Source organism: Gossypium hirsutum, chromosome A05 (genome assembly GCF_007990345.1).
Source record: "Gossypium hirsutum isolate 1008001.06 chromosome A05, Gossypium_hirsutum_v2.1, whole genome shotgun sequence".
Taxonomy (NCBI): domain Eukaryota; kingdom Viridiplantae; phylum Streptophyta; class Magnoliopsida; order Malvales; family Malvaceae; genus Gossypium; species Gossypium hirsutum.
This window is the reverse complement of record NC_053428.1, coordinates 24163744-24182202: the sequence shown is the minus strand read 5'-3', so window position 1 is coordinate 24182202 and position 18459 is coordinate 24163744. Positions and strand designations below refer to the sequence as shown.

The window sequence follows — 18459 nt, the reverse complement described above, 5'->3', positions numbered from 1 at the left end:
GGATGGAATTCACCGGATTTGCCATCACTTCATTAGTCCGCTAATGTTATCCTAAGTATTATGCAAGAGTGTAGCTATAATTTGTGAATGTCAAGCATTCACATAACGCATTAATCTGAAGATTTAACATACGTCACATTTCAATACAAGACATTTCATAGACATGGTGAAATATTGGCAATTTGTGAATATGAACATAATCATAATTTGTATGCATTGGATAAACGGATCTCCAAAACCACACCAAATGACTCATAGAGTCATATGCTATCTCGATGTAAGTGGTAGCATGAGTGTTCACACTCTCCAAAACCATCACGTTGTCTTAGATGAGTGGATCTATGCTCGACATTCCCTTATCTCTCCAACATTATCTCCGGCCACAATGCCTTAACACATAATAAAATAATGGTACTCACATCCTTATGACATGTCAATGATATCCAATGATTTTTAGTGTTCGAATGTACATATCATTTTTTATTTATAAACATATTACAGCTCACATTAACAGGCTCAATTTTGCAGGGCTCACAATACACATAATTTGCAGTCATCGGTCACATATGGGTCGCATAACACCTATGCTGTATAATTTAGGGTGATACAAATATGAGTCGACATAACATGAAACTCAATAATGCAGTGCTAATGCAAAATAGAGCTCACTCAAAATATATATATATAGCTCGCATAAATAGGGGTTCGCACACACTAGTCAATAGATATAAAGTTGCACATGTTAGCAGGTTCGCATAAGTTTATAAGGGTTCATGATGTAAACTGAGTTCGCATGAGATCTAACTGGGTTCGCATTAAATGAAGGTATGCATGCCTTACTGGCTATTGATGCGCTTTGTTATGATGCAGTGTGCAAGAACACTCACCTGTGACTCGCTGATACTGCTGAACTACACCACTTTTCTTCCCCTTATCCTTACTAGTGGATGCTCCTCACGAATAGAGGCTTCGCATAAACATACAGGTTATTTCATTTTTAAATAGACTGAGCGGCCACCTAGTAACATAGCAGCTCGCCACTCTCCTAAATCTGGGAGCTCACCTCACGTGACTTTAATCTTCAAATTACTTCAATTTAACTAGACTAAACCCTCAATTTTCACTTCCTAACATCATATCTAATGTTTAATTATAAATTAGATCATTAATTTATACAATTCACTAATTAACATTTTTCGGAAAAATCACGTTCGTTTCAATCTCAGAAGAAAAATCATTTGATTCATGCAAATTCTTTAAGGATTTATTAATCAAGTTTATAACCTCTTAATATTGTAATTGAGTTAAAAATCATTTTAAAATCATCACTTAGCACTCTATTATAAGTTCACCATTTTTGTGCAAAACCAAGCTTTAAAACCATAGATCTTAGAATTTCTTAATTAGATCTATAAAACACAAATTAATCCCTATTATGAGATTCATCATTTCTTAAAATGGTAATTTGAACTCTTGCCCTTAACTTTTCAGTGTTTATTTGTCATTTTAGGTTCAAATATTTACATTAGGCCACAATACTTTTTATATTTTACGATTTAATCCCTAACTCAAATTAACATTTACAACATTATTCTTATTTCATTTTTTTAACATCCTTTTATTTACTTTCTTTGTATATTATTCACGAAAAAATTTATCTTAGGGTTTTGGGATGTTACAAAAAGGATGAAGGGAAATTTGAGAGAAAACTCTATTTAAGATCTTATATTATTTTGAAATGGTGAAAGTGTGGAGGAAGGGACGTTGGGTGTCCTTATATAGCCAACAAATTTTAAATTTGTGCTACTTACCCCTAAGGCCCCTCCTATTGCCTCCCTTATTCTAATAGCTCCTATTTCAATTAAATCTTTTAATTTACACATTAGACCTCTAATTTAAAAATTATTCCAATTTAATCCTCACTATATATTTTATAACCCAATTACTATTTTTAACTAATTAATCTTTTATTTTATTTATTTTATTTTAATTTCTATGTCACTAATTCTGATTCCTCACTCGAGCCCATGATTTAATTACTCGATTTTCGAGGTGTGATAATAAGCTTTGCTATTTCACGTGTACTCACAAAATTCAGTATTGGGTTAACAAAAATAACTTGCGTCAAGACTGAAATTTAAAATTTGAACATTATAGAGACTTAGAATGATCCATGGAGAATATAGACTAATATACAATTGCACGCATGGTATCTGCTAGTAATTGAATTTAACAAATGAATTTAAATACTACTATTTGGTCAGGACTAAAATTTCAAAGTTTAAAAAAGTACAAGAATGACATTTGACCAATTCGAAAAGTTGTACTAAATCTGATCAAATTAAAGTACAAAGACTAATAGTAAAATTTAACCTATTATTCATAATATGTGTGAAGAATGTAGATTTGAATAATCTTAAAACAATCTGGATGTCATCATTGTCCAACATTGTTTCTTCTTTTAACTCTGTTGGTTCTTTTTCAATGATTCAGCTAGCCTCTTCAACCACTTCCCCAATTAAGTGAGGCTGATGGGAAACAATTAAAAAAAAGTTCTAAGAATGTGTTCAAAAACGAGAATGCTATTAGATAGTAATCTGAAGAAAGTTTTCTTCCACATGATACACAATTAAAAAACAAGAATGGGTTTAAGGCTTAAGCAAGCAATTAAGGGAGCTATCGGGGAATAAGAATCAGTTTAATCACAAAGAAAGTGGAATGTCCGTAGGATTAAACAATTAAAAACCAACAATGGGGTCAAGTAAATTCTATTTAGCCTTCATATTCTTCACTTGCCAAGTTATAAACAAGTAGATTAATATATATATATATGGCTACGTAGCTATTAGGATAACTTAAAAATGATTAACCTGGAAAGTTTAAGATACCAATACAATTCTGGAACAAGTTGTTTTTATTTTTGCAGTAGATAGTATCGGATGAGTTTAAGCCACAAAAGAAAATGTATGGAGATGGAATATTTAAACATAGGCAAACCGCGATTGATTCATGGTTTTACTCACAAAATTAAAGCCTCAAGAGTAAATTAATAGATTATTAAGAAAAAAAAGAGTACAATCAAAAGATGATTATTGAGTTACAAAAGTGCTTAATAGGGAGGGGTGGATTACATATATAGTAGTTTTTACCGCCTTGGGAAGAACTACTCTGCTCGAAACATATCAATTTTAAGGGAAATATTGGATATTGTTTTATGTTCCTGGAGTGCTGAAGGTGTTCTTTAAATCTGGAATGTTAACAGTATTGTCAGCTCCATCAACAACATTCATTGATCTACCATTGTCTGTGATTGGCAGCTCCTGCAGGCCGTTGCTTTCTTTCAGTTCTGGGTTTTCACATCTTTGCTTTGCCCAAACCACAGTGTAAAGGCCTGCGACTATGATAATGGCTCCAGTATGCTGAAATCAACCAAATAAAAGATAAGAAGCAAGTGAGAGTAATGGGAACAAGGAATACCAATGCAGAAATCCACTAAATGAATAAGACTTCTAAATTGTTTAATGGATGGTTAATAAAAGCAAAGAGAACTACTTGACAGTGCATTTTGTCACTATCTGTAAAAGTAATATTCTCTAAAACTTTGATATATTGTGCACCGTAATATTATTTCATGTGTCAGTGAAATTTCTTATCATAACATATTTGTTAAAGATCAAAGTGCAAGTTTTTGCAGGAACATGTTTTATTGCTGTTAATTTCATACCTTCCAAGGTGGACTTTTTCATTTAACACAAAGGCCCCTAGCGCAGCAGTGATGATCATGCATAGAGGGCTAAAAGCTGTTACAAAGACCGGCCCTCGTGCCCGGCTCACGATTCCTTGCACGTAATAGGCTATCCCGGAGCACACTATTCCCTAATCAATCACAGATTATTTTGAAGTGTTAAGCACTTATGGTTACTGATTAGTAAGACGTTTAGAGTGCATCATGGATGGGGAAAAATGGACTTACAGAGTAAGATGCAGCAAGAAGCCTGGAGTCGAACCCAATTTTCCAGGCGCTTAGGTCACGAACCATGATAAACGACAGCCCTGCATCTTGCACCGTTCCCATGAAACATATCCAAGCTGTAAGAGACAGCTCTGCTGGGTACTTCTTCAATGTGAAGGACTGGACCAGAAACAATAACCCATTAACGTTAGCGCGTAAACAATTAAATAGTTTTAATGAACTATATTTGCTCAATAAGAGACGTGAATATTTCAACTAACTTGCAAAATAAAGAAGCTTGACCAGCCAACGATACTTCCAAGAAGCGCTACGGTGCCAGAAACCCAGTGTTGACCAGCAGATTCGGTGGTAGTGCCATGGTGTGTGGCTCCACCTGACTTTACGAAGTCAATAATGGGGCCTTTGTACAAGGTCATCACCATTGCACCCCCCACTGTGATTGCAGTTCCAGCCAACTTTGCAACACTGTGTATTTTCTTCAAATTGATTTTCTCCAACCTATTTAACATAAATAATTACCGATTAAAAAATGATAATTTCCTTCAATATTATCGAAGATATGAAGATCATGATGGAACCTTTTAAGTTATCTGATGTGGTGTGGTGTAGTGTGCAGTGTCATATGTTAATGGGAGTGATGGATTTTACCTGAAAATCATGGCCATTATGAAAGTAACAGCAGGAAGCATGTTGACGAAAGCAGATGAATATGTTGCTGTTGTGAACTTCATTCCCAGATAGTATAAGTTTTGGTCAAGCACTGGCCTGCGCATATATATTCCACTGTCAACTCTATTTCTTCATAAATATATCAGCAAACAAGAAATTACATGCATTTAGTAAATGCATAATAAGATGCGATAAGTTTAGAGCAATACTCCAGGAAGCCCAGAATAACAATCCTGAGCAAGATAGGCAGGGTCATCTTTGGCCTAATTTTCCTGCATATACAAACGAATGGCAAAGGAGCAATGAGGCTCGGGATTATATTATGCATGTCTGTACATGAAAGTGTGTAGTTAGATTGGGGAGAAAAATGAACCTTTCAAGGAAAAAGGCAAAGGGTGCAATAACAATGGTGGCGACAACATGACGGTAGGTAGCAAGGATGAAATTACTCATGCCATGCTTCATACAAATGGTGGAGAGGATGTACATCCCTGCATATCCAAACTGCAGGGAGATGATAGCCAAGTATGGCTTCGCTTTGTTCAACACATTAGAGGAAGCTGCTGCACCTGATGTTTGGTCCCCCATTTTTCTCTCTTTTTTCTCTCCACCACCGCTTGCACTGAGGCTTGGAACTTACAAATCAGAATTGGCCTTCTTATAGGGAGAAAAGTGCAAACACAAAATAATAATAATAAGTTAATAGAAGCAAGTATAGTGTTTCCCATAAATGTAAAACTCACTTATCCACTAATAATGATTAAAATTCCTCATTATCACAAATCATTTCGAATACCATCGCTTTGCTGATGAAAATCAAAAGAATAAAATAAATAAAGGAGGGTGTTTATGTGGCTATCTGTGCATATGATTCTTTTGCCTTTTGTTTTCCTTTTACTTCTCATTTGTTTAATTTAATTACACTATTTATCATGGGAAGTGGGGTTTGGATTCATTGAACAACCAAATTATGTTTAGGTTAAGTGCGGATGTTGCATGCAGAAAGAAACTATGTGGCTTTTGCGTGGCTATCATTTTCAAAATCAACTGCTTCCCTAAAACCATTTACTCACGGAATTCACCCTCATTGTGGTCTCCTTGTTTTCACTTTCCATTTCTTTTTTTTTTCTTTTAATTGACAGTTAAAAAATTGATTTGGTAGAACTCATGGTTAGTGAAATGTATACAACTGATTGGTAAAAGTAAAATCGAACACAAAAGACATAGGCGAGGGATAATTTAACCCAAGTCAATAGATTTATCCCATACATCTCATTCGTGATCCTTTATTCTCATGATGTATCAAAGAATCAAATCAATAGTAATCAAAGTATTTAGTGGGGAGTAGATTCCATTTAGTGTGGTTTGCATGTAATAAGACTACTTTATTAATATCCCAACAAGATCCATTGGAAAGACAACGATCCAACATATGATCGTAACATAAAACAATCGTCAAGAATCATACATAGCTCAATGTCTATATTATGATGAGACGACAACACTTCAACTACTAATAAGCAATCCAATTCCACAATAACCCGATACAATTAAAGAGGCTTTAATCAAAAAAGTGATTCTCTAATACCAATCACTTCAACTAGTTAACGGTGAGTCATTCCCTCTCCCAAACTAGTATAACTTTAAACCCCGTTCATAATCAATATTTACATTTAATATTTTAAACTGAAAATTAGAAATCTAAATGGTTGAATCTCCGTACCCATTTGTTAATACGGTGTTAATAGAGATTTTACAAAGGGGTAATAAATTGTAAGCTTAGAAATATAGAAATGGTAGCATCTTTTCAGAAAGGACAGAGAACAAAACTAATGTAATTAGTGCAAATGACGTCGACAAAGAATAATATATTTATGATTAGACAAACTTTATATTGCTTAGAGCATCTTCCCAAACTGAATATTGCACAAGTTCGGATATCTGGAATTCTTCGTAAGATTAGAATAATAAGAATTTAAGATGATAATTGGATTTAAGTGGTTGCTGATTAATAATCACTAATTAGATTAGGCATCTCTCACTTTATATCTTCTCAATATAGCTTCGAATGTTTGCATAAAAAATAACATACAACTATTCTTATTCCTCCCCCTGCTTCTTGTCTCTTCATTTCACTTCACTCTCAATAAATTGCTACCCTTTTTACGTAGCACAAATTTGGAGCAACCACTTGTTTTGCATCTTTCAAAAAAAAAAAAAACCCATCCTTTGATTATGCCTTATCTATCAGGTTTTATTTTAAAATTGTTGTGTCCATCATGACATATATTTAAATATGACATGATGAAATTCAAATACTTTTAATCAAAATAAATGGTTCAAAGATTATTAATACACAATCAAGATATACTTATTTGAATTCATGGGAGATAGAATCCTCTTTTCACTAAATATCTATTGGACCAAAAATATTGTTAAAATATGAGTGGGGATATATGAAGAATACAATGATGAGTATTAAAATACTGGGTTAAGGCATGTAATTGATGTGTGGGGGAGGAATCTTCTCTTTAAGAGTGATTTTAGTTAATATGATCTACCAGGCCGAATACATGGTGTACACAGTACAATTTCATAGTAAAAAGAATTTACCATCAAAGCAAAACGATATTATAGTTAAAGTTTCAAAAGGGAATATGGTAGTAATTTGAATATAAGCCTAAAGATAGCTAGTGTATATTTAAAAGTACTGAATATTGTAGTTTTTTTGCATAAATGGTATCATGTCTATCGATTTATTTGCTTTGTTTAGTTGTGAATTCTTAAGCTTGTATAAGCACCACTAATCTCGTGAAAGTTCAACATGCGCTTTTGTTGTTTTCCCAAGTGTTGGTGAGAGTTTTTTCTTGCATTCTCCTGCTAGTTTGGCATTGCTTCACGACACCTTAAAACTAGGTCTCCAACTTAGAATTGTCAATTCTTGACTCCTCTATTAGAGCACCTACCAATTTGTTGGGATGAAATAGCATTAGAAGCTGCAACCCACTTGTCTAGTTTCTTTATACTTGGTGTTTATGGCGTGTATCATAGTATTCCAACTTCTTATTCAAAATACCATCATGTGGAGTGTACGCAGAGGCTTGCGTTTCCATTCTTTTAGTGAAGACTTGTCTGCAGGTATGTTTGTGTGACATTCCCAAGAACCAACAACCGCAATTAAGGGAGATATATAGCGGAGAATAAGAATCCATAAAATTAAATTTAAGAAAAAAATGTTTTCAAGTGAATCAGTTTCGTAAAATGAAAATATTGCTATTAAAATAGGTTAATCATAAACAAAGTGGAATGTTCCATATGATTAAACAATTAAAAAACGGCAACGGGGTTTAAGCAAGCAATTGAGAGACTGGAATGTAATGATAATCCATGAAATAAATAAATAATATATGTTTTAGGGAATGACTTCCAGTAAAAGAAAATGATGCTATTAAAATAGGTTTATTAAGAAGAACGTGGAATGCAACCTTCTAATGGATTTATATTTAATGTATTGTTTGATTAGATTATATTCCATCAATGTATCAAACATTATCACGTTGGTATGATTAAATAGTTAAAAACCAATAATGGGTTTAAGCTATTTTCTTTTGGTTAAATTCTACTTTTAGTCCTCACACTTTGTGAAAGTTGTGAAATTAGCCCTTATGCTTTAATTTGATCAATTTCAATCCTAGTTTTTTTTAATTGGTTAATCTTAGTCCCTATACTTTTCAAATTTTAAAATTTTAGTCCTTAGTCAAATATTAGTAATTAATTTTTTTTGTTAAATCCAATTACTAGTCTTGTACCATACGTATAATTGTAAATTTGGTTTGTATTATTCAATTGGATCATTTTAAGTCTATTTACTTTTTGAATTTTAAAATTTCAGTCTTGACATAAATGACCGTTGTTAATCCATCTATTAGATTTTTAGTGAGCTAACATGGTATTATACACATGATAATATATTTGGAGATCAAATTTTGGAAATAGCAAAAGTTAATGAACTTAACCGTTATTGTTTGATTACAACTGAAAATTTAAAATTTGAAAAGTACAAGGACTAGAAATAATCAAATTAAAGTACATGGATTAAATCCACAACTTTCTCAAAGTACAGGGACTAATTGCAGAATTTAACCTTTTTCTTTTAGCTTTTATATCTTCACCTTGCGAAGTCATAAACAAGAAGAGCAAATATATAGCAATGTAGCTATCAGGATGTGAAAAAGAAGCAAAAAAAGTTCCATAGACTTGAACAAATGATGAACGTGGAAAGTTTGAGATAGCAGTAAAATTCATGGAGCAAGTTATTTTGACTTTTGCAGTAGATCTTTTTGCTATAGTATCCGATGAGCTTAAGCCAAAAAGAAAAAAAAGGTACGGAAATGGAATAATTGGGGGAAAACATAAGCAAACCGCGATTGATTCATGGTTTTTACTCACCAAATTAGCCTCAAAAGTACAATCAAAAGATGATTATTAAAGGTAGAAAATAGTTTCTGGGAGGGGTGGGTTACATAGTAGTTTTTATCGCCTTGGAAAGAACAAACTCTGCTTGAAATATATCAGCATTTTGAAGGAAATATCTATATTGTTTTATGTTCCTCGTGTGCTGAAAGTGTTCTTTGAATCCGGAATGTTAACAGCTTTCGCAGCTCCATCAACAACATTCATTGATCTACCATTGTCTGTGATTGGCAATTCCTGCAGGCCGTTGCTTTTCTCTTCAAGTTCTGGAGTTTTCACATCTTTGCTTTTGCCCCAAACCACAGTGTAAAGGCCTGAGACTATGATAATGGCTCCCAGTATGCTGAAATCAACCAATCAAAAGATAAAGAAGAAACAAATGAGCAATGTGAAACAAGGAATACCAATGCAGAAATCCACTAAATGAATAAGACTTCTAAATTGTTTAATGGTGGTTAATAAAAGCAAAGAATTAGAACACTAATTGTTTAATACTGGAAATTTTAGATTGCTGTTAATATCTTACATACCTTCCAAGGTGGATTTTTTCAGCTAAAATAATAGTCCCTAGCGCAGCAGTGATGATCATGCACAGGGGGCTGAAAGCTGTTACAAAAACCGGCCCTCTTTGCCGGATCACGATGCCTTGCACGTAATAGGCTATCCCGGAGCACACTATTCCCTAATCAATCATGGGTTATATTGAAGTGTTAAGCACTTGTGATTCGTAACACTTTCCGGGAGCATCATGGCTGGTAAGAAAAGGGACTTACAGAGTAAGATGCAGCAAGAAGCCTGGAGTCGAAGCCTATTTTCCAGGCACTTAGGTCACGAACCATGATAAATGACAGCCCTGCATCTTGCACCGTTCCCATGAAACATATCCAAGCTGTAAGAGACAGCTCTGCTGGGTACTTCTTCAATGTGAAGGACTGAACCAGAAACAATAACCGTTTAACGTTAGCTCGTAAACAGTTAAATAGTTTAATAAATTTTGTTTATTGAAAGAGACTTGACCTATTTCAACTCACTTGCAAAATAAAGAAGCTTGACCAGCCAGCGATACTTCCAAGAAGCATAATGGTGCCAGAAACCCAGTGTTGATCTGCAGATTCAGTATTAGTGCCATGGTGTGTGGCTCCTCCTGACTTGACGAAGTCAATAATGGGGCCTTTATACAATGTCATCACCATTGCACCGCCCACTGTGATTGCAGTTCCAACCACCTTTGCAATACTGTGTATTTTCTTCAAATTGATTTTCTCCAACCTATTTGACATAAATAATTCCTCGTATTAAAAAAAAATGATAGTTTCCTTCAATCTTATCGATGGTATTAACATCATGATGGAACTTTTTAAGTTATCTGATGTGGTGTGGTGTAGTGGGAGGTGGCATATGTTAATGAAAGTGATGGATTGTACCTGAAAATCATGGCCATTATGAAAGTAACAGCAGGAAGCATGTTGACGAAAGCAGATGAATATGTTGCTGTTGTGAACTTCATTCCCAGATAGTATAAGTTTTGGTCAAGCACTGGCCTGTGCATATTCCAATGTCAACTCTATTTCTTCATATTGTATCCATAGATATATCAAGAAATGACATGCATTTAGTAAATGCAAAATAAAGATGCAATAAGTTTAGAGCAATACTCCAGGAAGCCAAGAACCACAATCCTGAGGAAGATTGGCAGGGTCATCTTTGGCCTAATTTTCCTGCATATACAAACGAATGGCAAAGGCAGCAATGAGGCTGGGGATTATATATACATGTCTATACATGAAAGTGTGTAGTGAGATTGGGGAAAAAAATGAACCTTTCAAGGACAAAGGCAAAGGGTGCAATGACAATGGTGGCGGCAACATGACGGTAGGTAGCGAGGATGAAATTACTCATGCCATGCTTCATGCAAATGGTGGAAAGGATGTACATCCCGGCATATCCAAACTGCAGAGATATGATAGCCAAGTATGGCTTCGCTTTGTTCAACACATCAGACAAAGCTGAAGCACTTGATGTTTGGTCTCCCATTTTTCTGTCTCTTTTACCTCTCCACTACTAGCTCAGAAGCTTGCAACTTCTGAATCAGGATTCGCCTTCTTATATAGGGAGGAAAATGCTAACATAAAATAACAACAATAATAATAATAAATAAATAAGCAAGTGGTTCAGTTGTCCATATTCAGTATTTTCAACCTCTTTCTCTATCTAGTATTGCAATTGCCAATTGGCAGTACGAATTCGGATATTGATTGATACCCCATTTACTTTTTATCAATTTTAATTATTACGAAAATAAAATCACACATATATCCTTCTATAAATCTGACTTATCCATTAATATAATTTAAAGCAGTTCCTGTTATTACAAATCAATTCCACTATACTTTCACTGTTGGTGAAAACCAAAAGACTGAAAGAAATAAAAGGAGAGGGGTGTATGTGAATAAGATGCTTTTTGCCTTTTTGTTTTTTCTTGTATTTCTCATTTGTTTGATTTGTTTATCATGTGAAGTGGAGATTCGGTTCAATGAACAGCCAAACAGTGTTGAGATTAAGTGGTGATGATGATGATGATGCATGCAGGAATTATGTGCCTTTTTACGTGGCCACCATTCTAAAAACAACTGCTGCGCCTTGTTCACTTTCTCTCTTTTATCCACACATTTCACCGTCCTTTATTCTCTGTATTTTCACTTTCACTTTTCTTTTTTTCTAAATCATGGATGAAAAATTCGGATTTATTTCCATCAGTTCGAATCAACTAAAATTTTGAGAATTGGTGGCATTTCTTGTCTGATTGTCGGTATGCTATAACTAAGTCATAAGTCAAATGCATATTGGTAAAAGAAATATCAATTTAAATGGATAAAAAAAATTATTTGTAATGTCTAATTATTTATTTTTAAATAAAATTTATAACATTAAACCACATTCATATTTTTATTAATTATTAATTATATTTAATATTAAATGCGGTACTTGAAAATAAAAAGTTATAATTTCTATCCAACTAAAAATCAGAAATCTAAATTGTTCCACCTCCATTCCTATATGCTTTTTCACTTGCACATCATATAGTAAATTGACAAAAATCAACTAAACAAGGAGTTGAATTCTATTTTGGTTAAAATTGTCAAGAACCCAAAGTAAAATCTAATCTATTCTAATTAATATTTATGATTAGATATTGATCTCAAATGGGATTAAGTGGTTGCTGATTAATAATCGATTAGGCATCTCTCACTTCATTTCACATATTCTCAATATAACTTCAAAATCAAATGTTTGCATAAAAAATTCACATTTAATTATTCTTATTCCCCCTCCCCCCACCTGCTTCTTGTCTTTTCACTTCACTCTTAATGACTTTGCTTGCTTTGGTTTTGCATCTTTCAAGAAAATATTCATCATTTCATTATGCCTTTATCTAAGAGATTTCTCATTTTAAAAAAATAAAAATTTAATATGGTAATAAAACTCAAAGGACCTTCTGGTGTTTTCAGTGAAATGGAGAAACAAATGAATTGGATATCAACTAAATGGTTCAATGATTATTGATATACAAGTGAAGGTACATAGATATTTTGAATCCATGGGAAATCGAATCCTCATATCACTAACTATCTATTGGACCAAAAACATTGTTAAAATATGAGTGGGAGCAGTGAATTAGATATATCAACTGTTACAAAAATAAACAAGTCGATGCAATGTTGTTGGATTATATGTGTAAATTTCCCAAGGAAAAAGAGATCATTTATAATCGTTAAGTATTAAAATGTAGGGACAAAACAAAGTTGGTGGTTTTCGTGTTTGGATCCCAACATGAAAATATCAGGTTGGTTTGGTGGAATTCCACATGACAAATGGGAAAACAAACACATTGATTTCTACATGTTTTCATTGTAATTATTAAGACAGAGAAGTAAATTGTTTAATTGGTGATTTAAAGCTATATGTTGTAACTAATTAAACTTCTAGTTTTAGACAAATCCAAGGCCCCTTTTGCCTTGTCATCTCTGCACTTAAAATCAAACCCAAGGTTACCATTATCCCAACTCTTTCGTTTTGGGTAAAAAAAATCAGTTAAACACGTATACCCAACGCGTATTCAGACATTTTTTTTTTTCTGGCAAAACCTGATTTTCGTCTCATCCAATACGTACAGTACTTGAAACAGAAGTGCTATTATGCCACTCAATCCGATACGATTAAATGACAAGATTGAAACTTTAAAGGTGTGGAATAATTCGAGCTTTCAACGTCATAAGATATGAAATTAGACAGATGCTGAGTTATATATATGGTGTGGAGCTAAAACCTTGTCTGTTGAGTGCCCATCCATAATGAGAGAAAAAAGAAAAGAAAAGAGAAAGAGGGGTGGCCCTGGTGACGAAGAAAGCATGTTTCTTTTTTGTCCCTATCATGAGAGATTCAAATCGAATACAAATTTATATTCATATAGTTGGTAGGTAAGCAGATATAGGATAATATTGTTCCATCTGTGTTCATGGTAAAATCAATTTAAATGGATGTCTGGCTCATCAATTGAAAATTTTGATGATTGTAGATGCTGGAATAGGGTTCATAAGATTATAAAGTAAAAGGATAATACAGAATGGAACTTAGTTCCATTGTACAAAAGTTTTGATTGATGCCTACCGTCTGTATTTTTGTTCCACTATATCTGATAGAATTGGTGAATAATTGGTTGGACTGAGTTAAAAAAATGGAAAAAATTTGAGTTTTGTTTTTAGTAATGGGCTAATTGAATCAATTGTCATTTTTTTTAAATAAAATAGGGTAAACTGTTAAAATAGTTACTTTTGTTTGTCTCGTGTTACATTTTAGTCACTTATGTTTGAAATGTTACGTATTAGTCATTGACATTATCATGTTGGAAATTAAGCCGTTAATTGCCGTCAATAGTGTAATGGTAAGCTAATGTGGCACATTAAATCATCATTTCAAATGAAAATTTTAGATTAAATTCTACAATTGGTCCTTATATTTTTTTCATTTTGAGTAATTTAATTTTTTTCTTTTATATTATTTTAACTTTCTTTTTTTTAATTTCCATTCGCTTCTGCTTCTCCCTCTATTTTCATCCATTCTTCATTTCTTTTAACAATAGTTTTTCTATGTTTTTCATTTGTTAAAACTAGTCAACAAGCTCACCTCACTCGAAAAAAATTAAATTTTTCAAAAAAATAAAAGTATAGGGACTAATTTTAACAATTGAAAAGCATAGAATAGAAAAACTAAGTTAAAAGAAATGAAGAAGGGAGAAAAACAAAGGGAGAAGCAAAAGAGAATGAAAAATAAAGAAAAAAAGAAAGTTAAAAAAATATAAAAGAAAAGAATTAATTTGCTCAAAACAATAAAAAAATGGGGACCATTATATAAATTAACCTAAAATTTTTGTTTGAAATGATGATTTAACGTGTCACATCAGCTTACCGTTACACCGTTAACGGCAATTAACGGCTCAATGACTAAAATGTTACAAAGCGATAACATAAGTGATTAAAACATAATATTTCAAACATAAATGACTAAAATGTAATCTGAAATAAACAAAAGTGATTATTTTAACAATTTACCTAAAAAAATACCTTAAAGTTTAATTTAATGTGTGTTTATATTTACTTAATATTTTTTATTTTTTTAATTAAATCACTCAATTCAACTGATTGAATGGGTGATTAAGAAGCCTCACGAATTTGACTTAAGATTCAGTGTTTGTGCTTTATCATCGATTTTGTCATAAAATGTGGAGATGATAATGAAAAAAGGTGTTGACAATTTGGAAGGCTAATCCTATTTTATTATAAATCATGTGAAATTAACATTTCTCATGAAATGCCTGACAAGATATACAATCCACCGTAAAAATATTTCTTCACTAAATATAAATATTAATAATATATTATAAACCAGAAAGCACCTTCATCTTCAATTATTTATGGTGGCAATTCCCCACTTTGATATGGCAATGGTGTGATAGTGGTTAACAATTATGTCATCTAGAATATATTTAAAATGCTCATTTAACTTATACTCAATCATTGCTATGAATTTGATCCTCCCAAATGCTAATAACTCAAATTAATAGAGATTTCACTTTTTGACCCCTCTCTAATATTAAAAATTCAATTGAAACTATTTTCAAACAAAATTATTAATTTTGACCCCAAATTTTTGTAAATTTATCTCAATCACCCACCATAATTTTTGGCTAGGCCCTTATGTTGGAAAAATATGAGATACATGCCTATAATCAACACTTTGCAAATTCAAATAACGTACCAAGTTAATTTCAGTGACAAGTTGCAGAGAGGAGTGTAATAATGGAAAGGCTTTTATATGCACGTAGATTAAGAAATAAGTACACTTCGAAAATGCAGGAAAGGGAAGTATCCATGCTACTTTTCTTAAGATCATGGTATCTTTTACTTTCCACCCTGCTGAGCACTGTGAATTGTGGCAATGTCAAGCTTAGTGGCATTAGCACCATATTTTTCAGAAATTGGTAGCTGTGGCTGGTTACAATCAACGTTTGCAGGTGCAGATGGTGACCGAGAATCCTTGCTTTTACCCCACACCACGCAATAAAGGCCGATCGCGATAACGATTCCCCCTATGATACTACATGTTATAGTGAAATGAAAGAAGAAAATTTTAAGTTAATGAAGGAATAGGCATTGAAAAGGATAAAAATACTTTAAATGTTATACCTTCAGTGTTTTAAATTCATGGCTTTTCTATGTTCATATAAAAATAAGATTCCTAGAACGTGTTGTTTTTCTTATGCTTTCACTCTTTCCTCTATAGGATAAGAAGAAAGAAGCTCATGGTTAATTGCTGTCAAACACCAAAATTCTTTAATGTATGATTATTGAAGGTGGGTTTAGTAAATTGAGGATTAGGTATGCTAATGGTCCATCATTCCATTTTTTCTTACTAATTAAAAACTTAGATATTTTGTTTGGGGTTGTACATAAAAATGAAGTGAGTTCAATTATGGTGCTGGGAAATGGATCCAAATACCTTCCGAGATGAAGTTGCTCGCCGAGGATGGCGGAACCGAGAGCAGCAACAATGATCATGCAGAGAGGGTTGAAAGCAGTGACAAATACAGGGCCTCTTGTTTTCATGACCATACCTTGTACGTAATATGTAATTCCAGAGCTAACTATACCCTTCATAAAAACCAATAATTGGTAGTAATTAGCATGTATTTATAATTTGATTAACCATAATGATATACTTGATGCTAAAGGTACTTAGATAGTTTAGGAACAATATGTTCAATACGGATATGCTTAATTTATTTCGTACTTTTGGTACTTACAGAGTACAATGGAGCAAAAAGCCTAGAGTTCCATCCCACTGCCCATCCACTAGGGCGATGTTCTACAACCAGGGCAATAGCCAAACTCTGGATAGTACCCGCCAAGCATATCAAGGAGGAAAGAGAGATCTCCGCCGTGTATTTCTTTATGGTGATTGACTGAACCATTTGAAGAACAAAAATTTCATTAATTACCTCAAAGTTAAAACTTTTGCAGTATTTTTTTATTGTATTATGCATGGGATTTCCCAGGAATCTCCGTTATTGGTCTTAAAAAGCCTACAGTTCCACTCATTAGTGGATGACATGTAAGAACTTACTTGCAGAACATAGAAACAGGACCAGGCAACACAACCGACAAGGATCAATAGTGTCCCAGATATCCAATGTTTATCAGATGAGTCACCGCTGCTTCTATTGTGGCTTGTGTGCCTTGACCATATTAGATCAATTACAGGGCCTTTGTAGAGTGTCATAAGCAAAGCTCCTGAAAGAGATACCAGGGTCCCAACGACCTTGGCTATACTGCGTACTTCCTTCATCTTTATATGCTCTAATCTGATCAAACAATAGGAGCTTCTGTTATAAACTAGACCTTAGAATCAAAGATCAGTCACAGTTTATGAATCCATTTCAGTGGTTGGAAACTAGCAAATATTGAGCAGACAATTTTTGGAGTCTCCCATTGTGAATAATATAAATGATATTAAGGTGGTTTTTTGTGTTGGCTTAAAGTCTTCTTCTGATATAGATTGATAGGAACTTCAGAATTTACCGAAAAATGACTGCAATCACAAAGGTGACTGAAGGGACAGCATTCATAATAGCAGATGTAAATGATGCTGATGTATATTTCATTCCCAGGTAAGTGAAGCCTTGATCAAGGATTGGCCTGTCAACACAAATTTTCAGACATCAAACACAGAATCCTGTCATGGATGACATGCCACAATATATTGTCATAATAGATTATGTTGAACAATTTTATTTGGTTTGAACCAAACAGGGAAGTTGTTTATGATTGGAGTTTCCATGAAGTTAAATGGTGTTTACTGTTAATTAAAAGGTGTAATTTCTCACTCTACTTTTAAGACAAACATATATATAGATGTTTTAAGTTAAAGAAGTATGAAGAGGGAAAAGATTACTCTAGAAATCCCAAGACCATTATTTGTAGGAAGATAGGGAATGTCATCTTTGGCCTTGTTTTCCTGTAAGAAAGAGGAGAAAATGCGTATTGAGATTAGTCCTCTTTTATTTCAGCATGTAATTGATAACTGCTATCTTATGGTGCATGAACACAATCTATGTTGCTCCGGTTTTTCATTTTGTTTTAGAGCAATTGTGCCATACACATATTCACACATTCAAGACATTGGAGTCCGTGTAACATAGATCACAAGTAATATATGCAAGGATGAGCGTAACATGCAAGACATTATGATCACCTCTCAAGCACCAGTGCAAAAGGTGCAAGTACGAGTGCAGCAATGGCATTACGATACACGACGAGCACGTAACGGTTCATGCCTTGGTTGAGAGTCACCATGCTGATTATGTACATCCCAGCTGAACCAAATTGCAAGAATATCATGAGGAAATAAGGCTTTGCCTTGCTGAAATTTGCACTCAAAGGTCCATTTGAACTTTGGCCACTCATCTTTGCTCTAGCTCAGTAGATAAGGAAAGATTTATCTGAATTCTTGACTAGGAAGTGATTAAAATTGTTCTTATATATATGCAATAAGCCATGTAAAGGACTTAAATCAAACCCGGAATCTGCAGGGTGCCTTTTCCACGAAACTTCAGACAGCAGCGCTTTTTGCCTTTAATTTCCATTTCGTTCAAAGTTTTGAAAAAGAAAAAGGACAATTAATTATGTTATCTTCCAAGCAAATAGTGCAATCCTTCATTTTGGCAGATGGAGTAGAAGACACAAAATGCATATATACGTATGCCTGGTGTCCTTTGATGATGCAATGAA

At 33.5% G+C, this 18459-nt stretch overlaps 3 protein-coding genes across 3 annotated transcripts; all 3 read right to left on the bottom strand.

Moving 5' to 3' along the window:
- Nucleotides 1-3120: 3120 nt before the first annotated feature.
- Nucleotides 3121-5300, bottom strand: LOC121229503 (WAT1-related protein At4g08300). The gene is made up of 7 exons (XM_041114047.1): nucleotides 5016-5300; nucleotides 4852-4914; nucleotides 4622-4738; nucleotides 4234-4471; nucleotides 3974-4132; nucleotides 3725-3876; nucleotides 3121-3419 (listed from the first exon to the last, which is right to left on the bottom strand). Exons 1-7 carry the CDS (start codon nucleotides 5228-5230, stop codon nucleotides 3398-3400), a joined length of 966 nt encoding a protein of 321 aa, XP_040969981.1. The 5' UTR covers nucleotides 5231-5300; the 3' UTR covers nucleotides 3121-3397.
- A 3755-nt stretch (nucleotides 5301-9055) lies between these two features.
- Nucleotides 9056-11239, bottom strand: LOC107924840 (WAT1-related protein At4g08300). The gene is made up of 7 exons (XM_041114046.1): nucleotides 10935-11239; nucleotides 10771-10833; nucleotides 10540-10656; nucleotides 10147-10384; nucleotides 9889-10047; nucleotides 9646-9797; nucleotides 9056-9458 (listed from the first exon to the last, which is right to left on the bottom strand). The coding sequence occupies exons 1-7, from the start codon at nucleotides 11147-11149 to the stop codon at nucleotides 9245-9247; spliced, it is 1158 nt and encodes a 385-aa protein (XP_040969980.1). The 5' UTR covers nucleotides 11150-11239; the 3' UTR covers nucleotides 9056-9244.
- Nucleotides 11240-15416: 4177 nt separating this feature from the next.
- On the bottom strand, nucleotides 15417-18200 carry LOC107923166 (WAT1-related protein At4g08290). The gene is made up of 7 exons (XM_041114045.1): nucleotides 17924-18200; nucleotides 17624-17686; nucleotides 17251-17367; nucleotides 16796-17033; nucleotides 16476-16634; nucleotides 16172-16323; nucleotides 15417-15769 (listed from the first exon to the last, which is right to left on the bottom strand). The coding sequence occupies exons 1-7, from the start codon at nucleotides 18133-18135 to the stop codon at nucleotides 15574-15576; spliced, it is 1137 nt and encodes a 378-aa protein (XP_040969979.1). The 5' UTR covers nucleotides 18136-18200; the 3' UTR covers nucleotides 15417-15573.
- Nucleotides 18201-18459: the final 259 nt, after the last annotated feature.

Coding starts and splice junctions, on each gene's coding strand:
- LOC107924840 (XM_041114046.1), bottom strand. CDS start 11,149: ATGGGAGACCAAACATCAAGTGCTTCAGCTTTGTCTGATGTGTTGAAC. Junction 10,657..10,770: donor GTGGTTCTTGGCTTCCTGGA/GTATTGCTCTAA, acceptor GAATATGCACAG/GCCAGTGCTTGACCAAAACT. Junction 9,459..9,645: donor GAAAAAATCCACCTTGGAAG/GTATGTAAGATA, acceptor GGTTGATTTCAG/CATACTGGGAGCCATTATCA.
- LOC121229503 (XM_041114047.1), bottom strand. CDS start 5,230: ATGGGGGACCAAACATCAGGTGCAGCAGCTTCCTCTAATGTGTTGAAC. Junction 3,877..3,973: donor TTCTTGCTGCATCTTACTCT/GTAAGTCCATTT, acceptor GTGATTGATTAG/GGAATAGTGTGCTCCGGGAT. Junction 3,420..3,724: donor GAAAAAGTCCACCTTGGAAG/GTATGAAATTAA, acceptor GGTTGATTTCAG/CATACTGGAGCCATTATCAT.
- LOC107923166 (XM_041114045.1), bottom strand. CDS start 18,135: ATGAGTGGCCAAAGTTCAAATGGACCTTTGAGTGCAAATTTCAGCAAG. Junction 17,368..17,623: donor ATGGTCTTGGGATTTCTAGA/GTAATCTTTTCC, acceptor TTGTGTTGACAG/GCCAATCCTTGATCAAGGCT. Junction 15,770..16,171: donor GAGCAACTTCATCTCGGAAG/GTATTTGGATCC, acceptor TATAACATGTAG/TATCATAGGGGGAATCGTTA.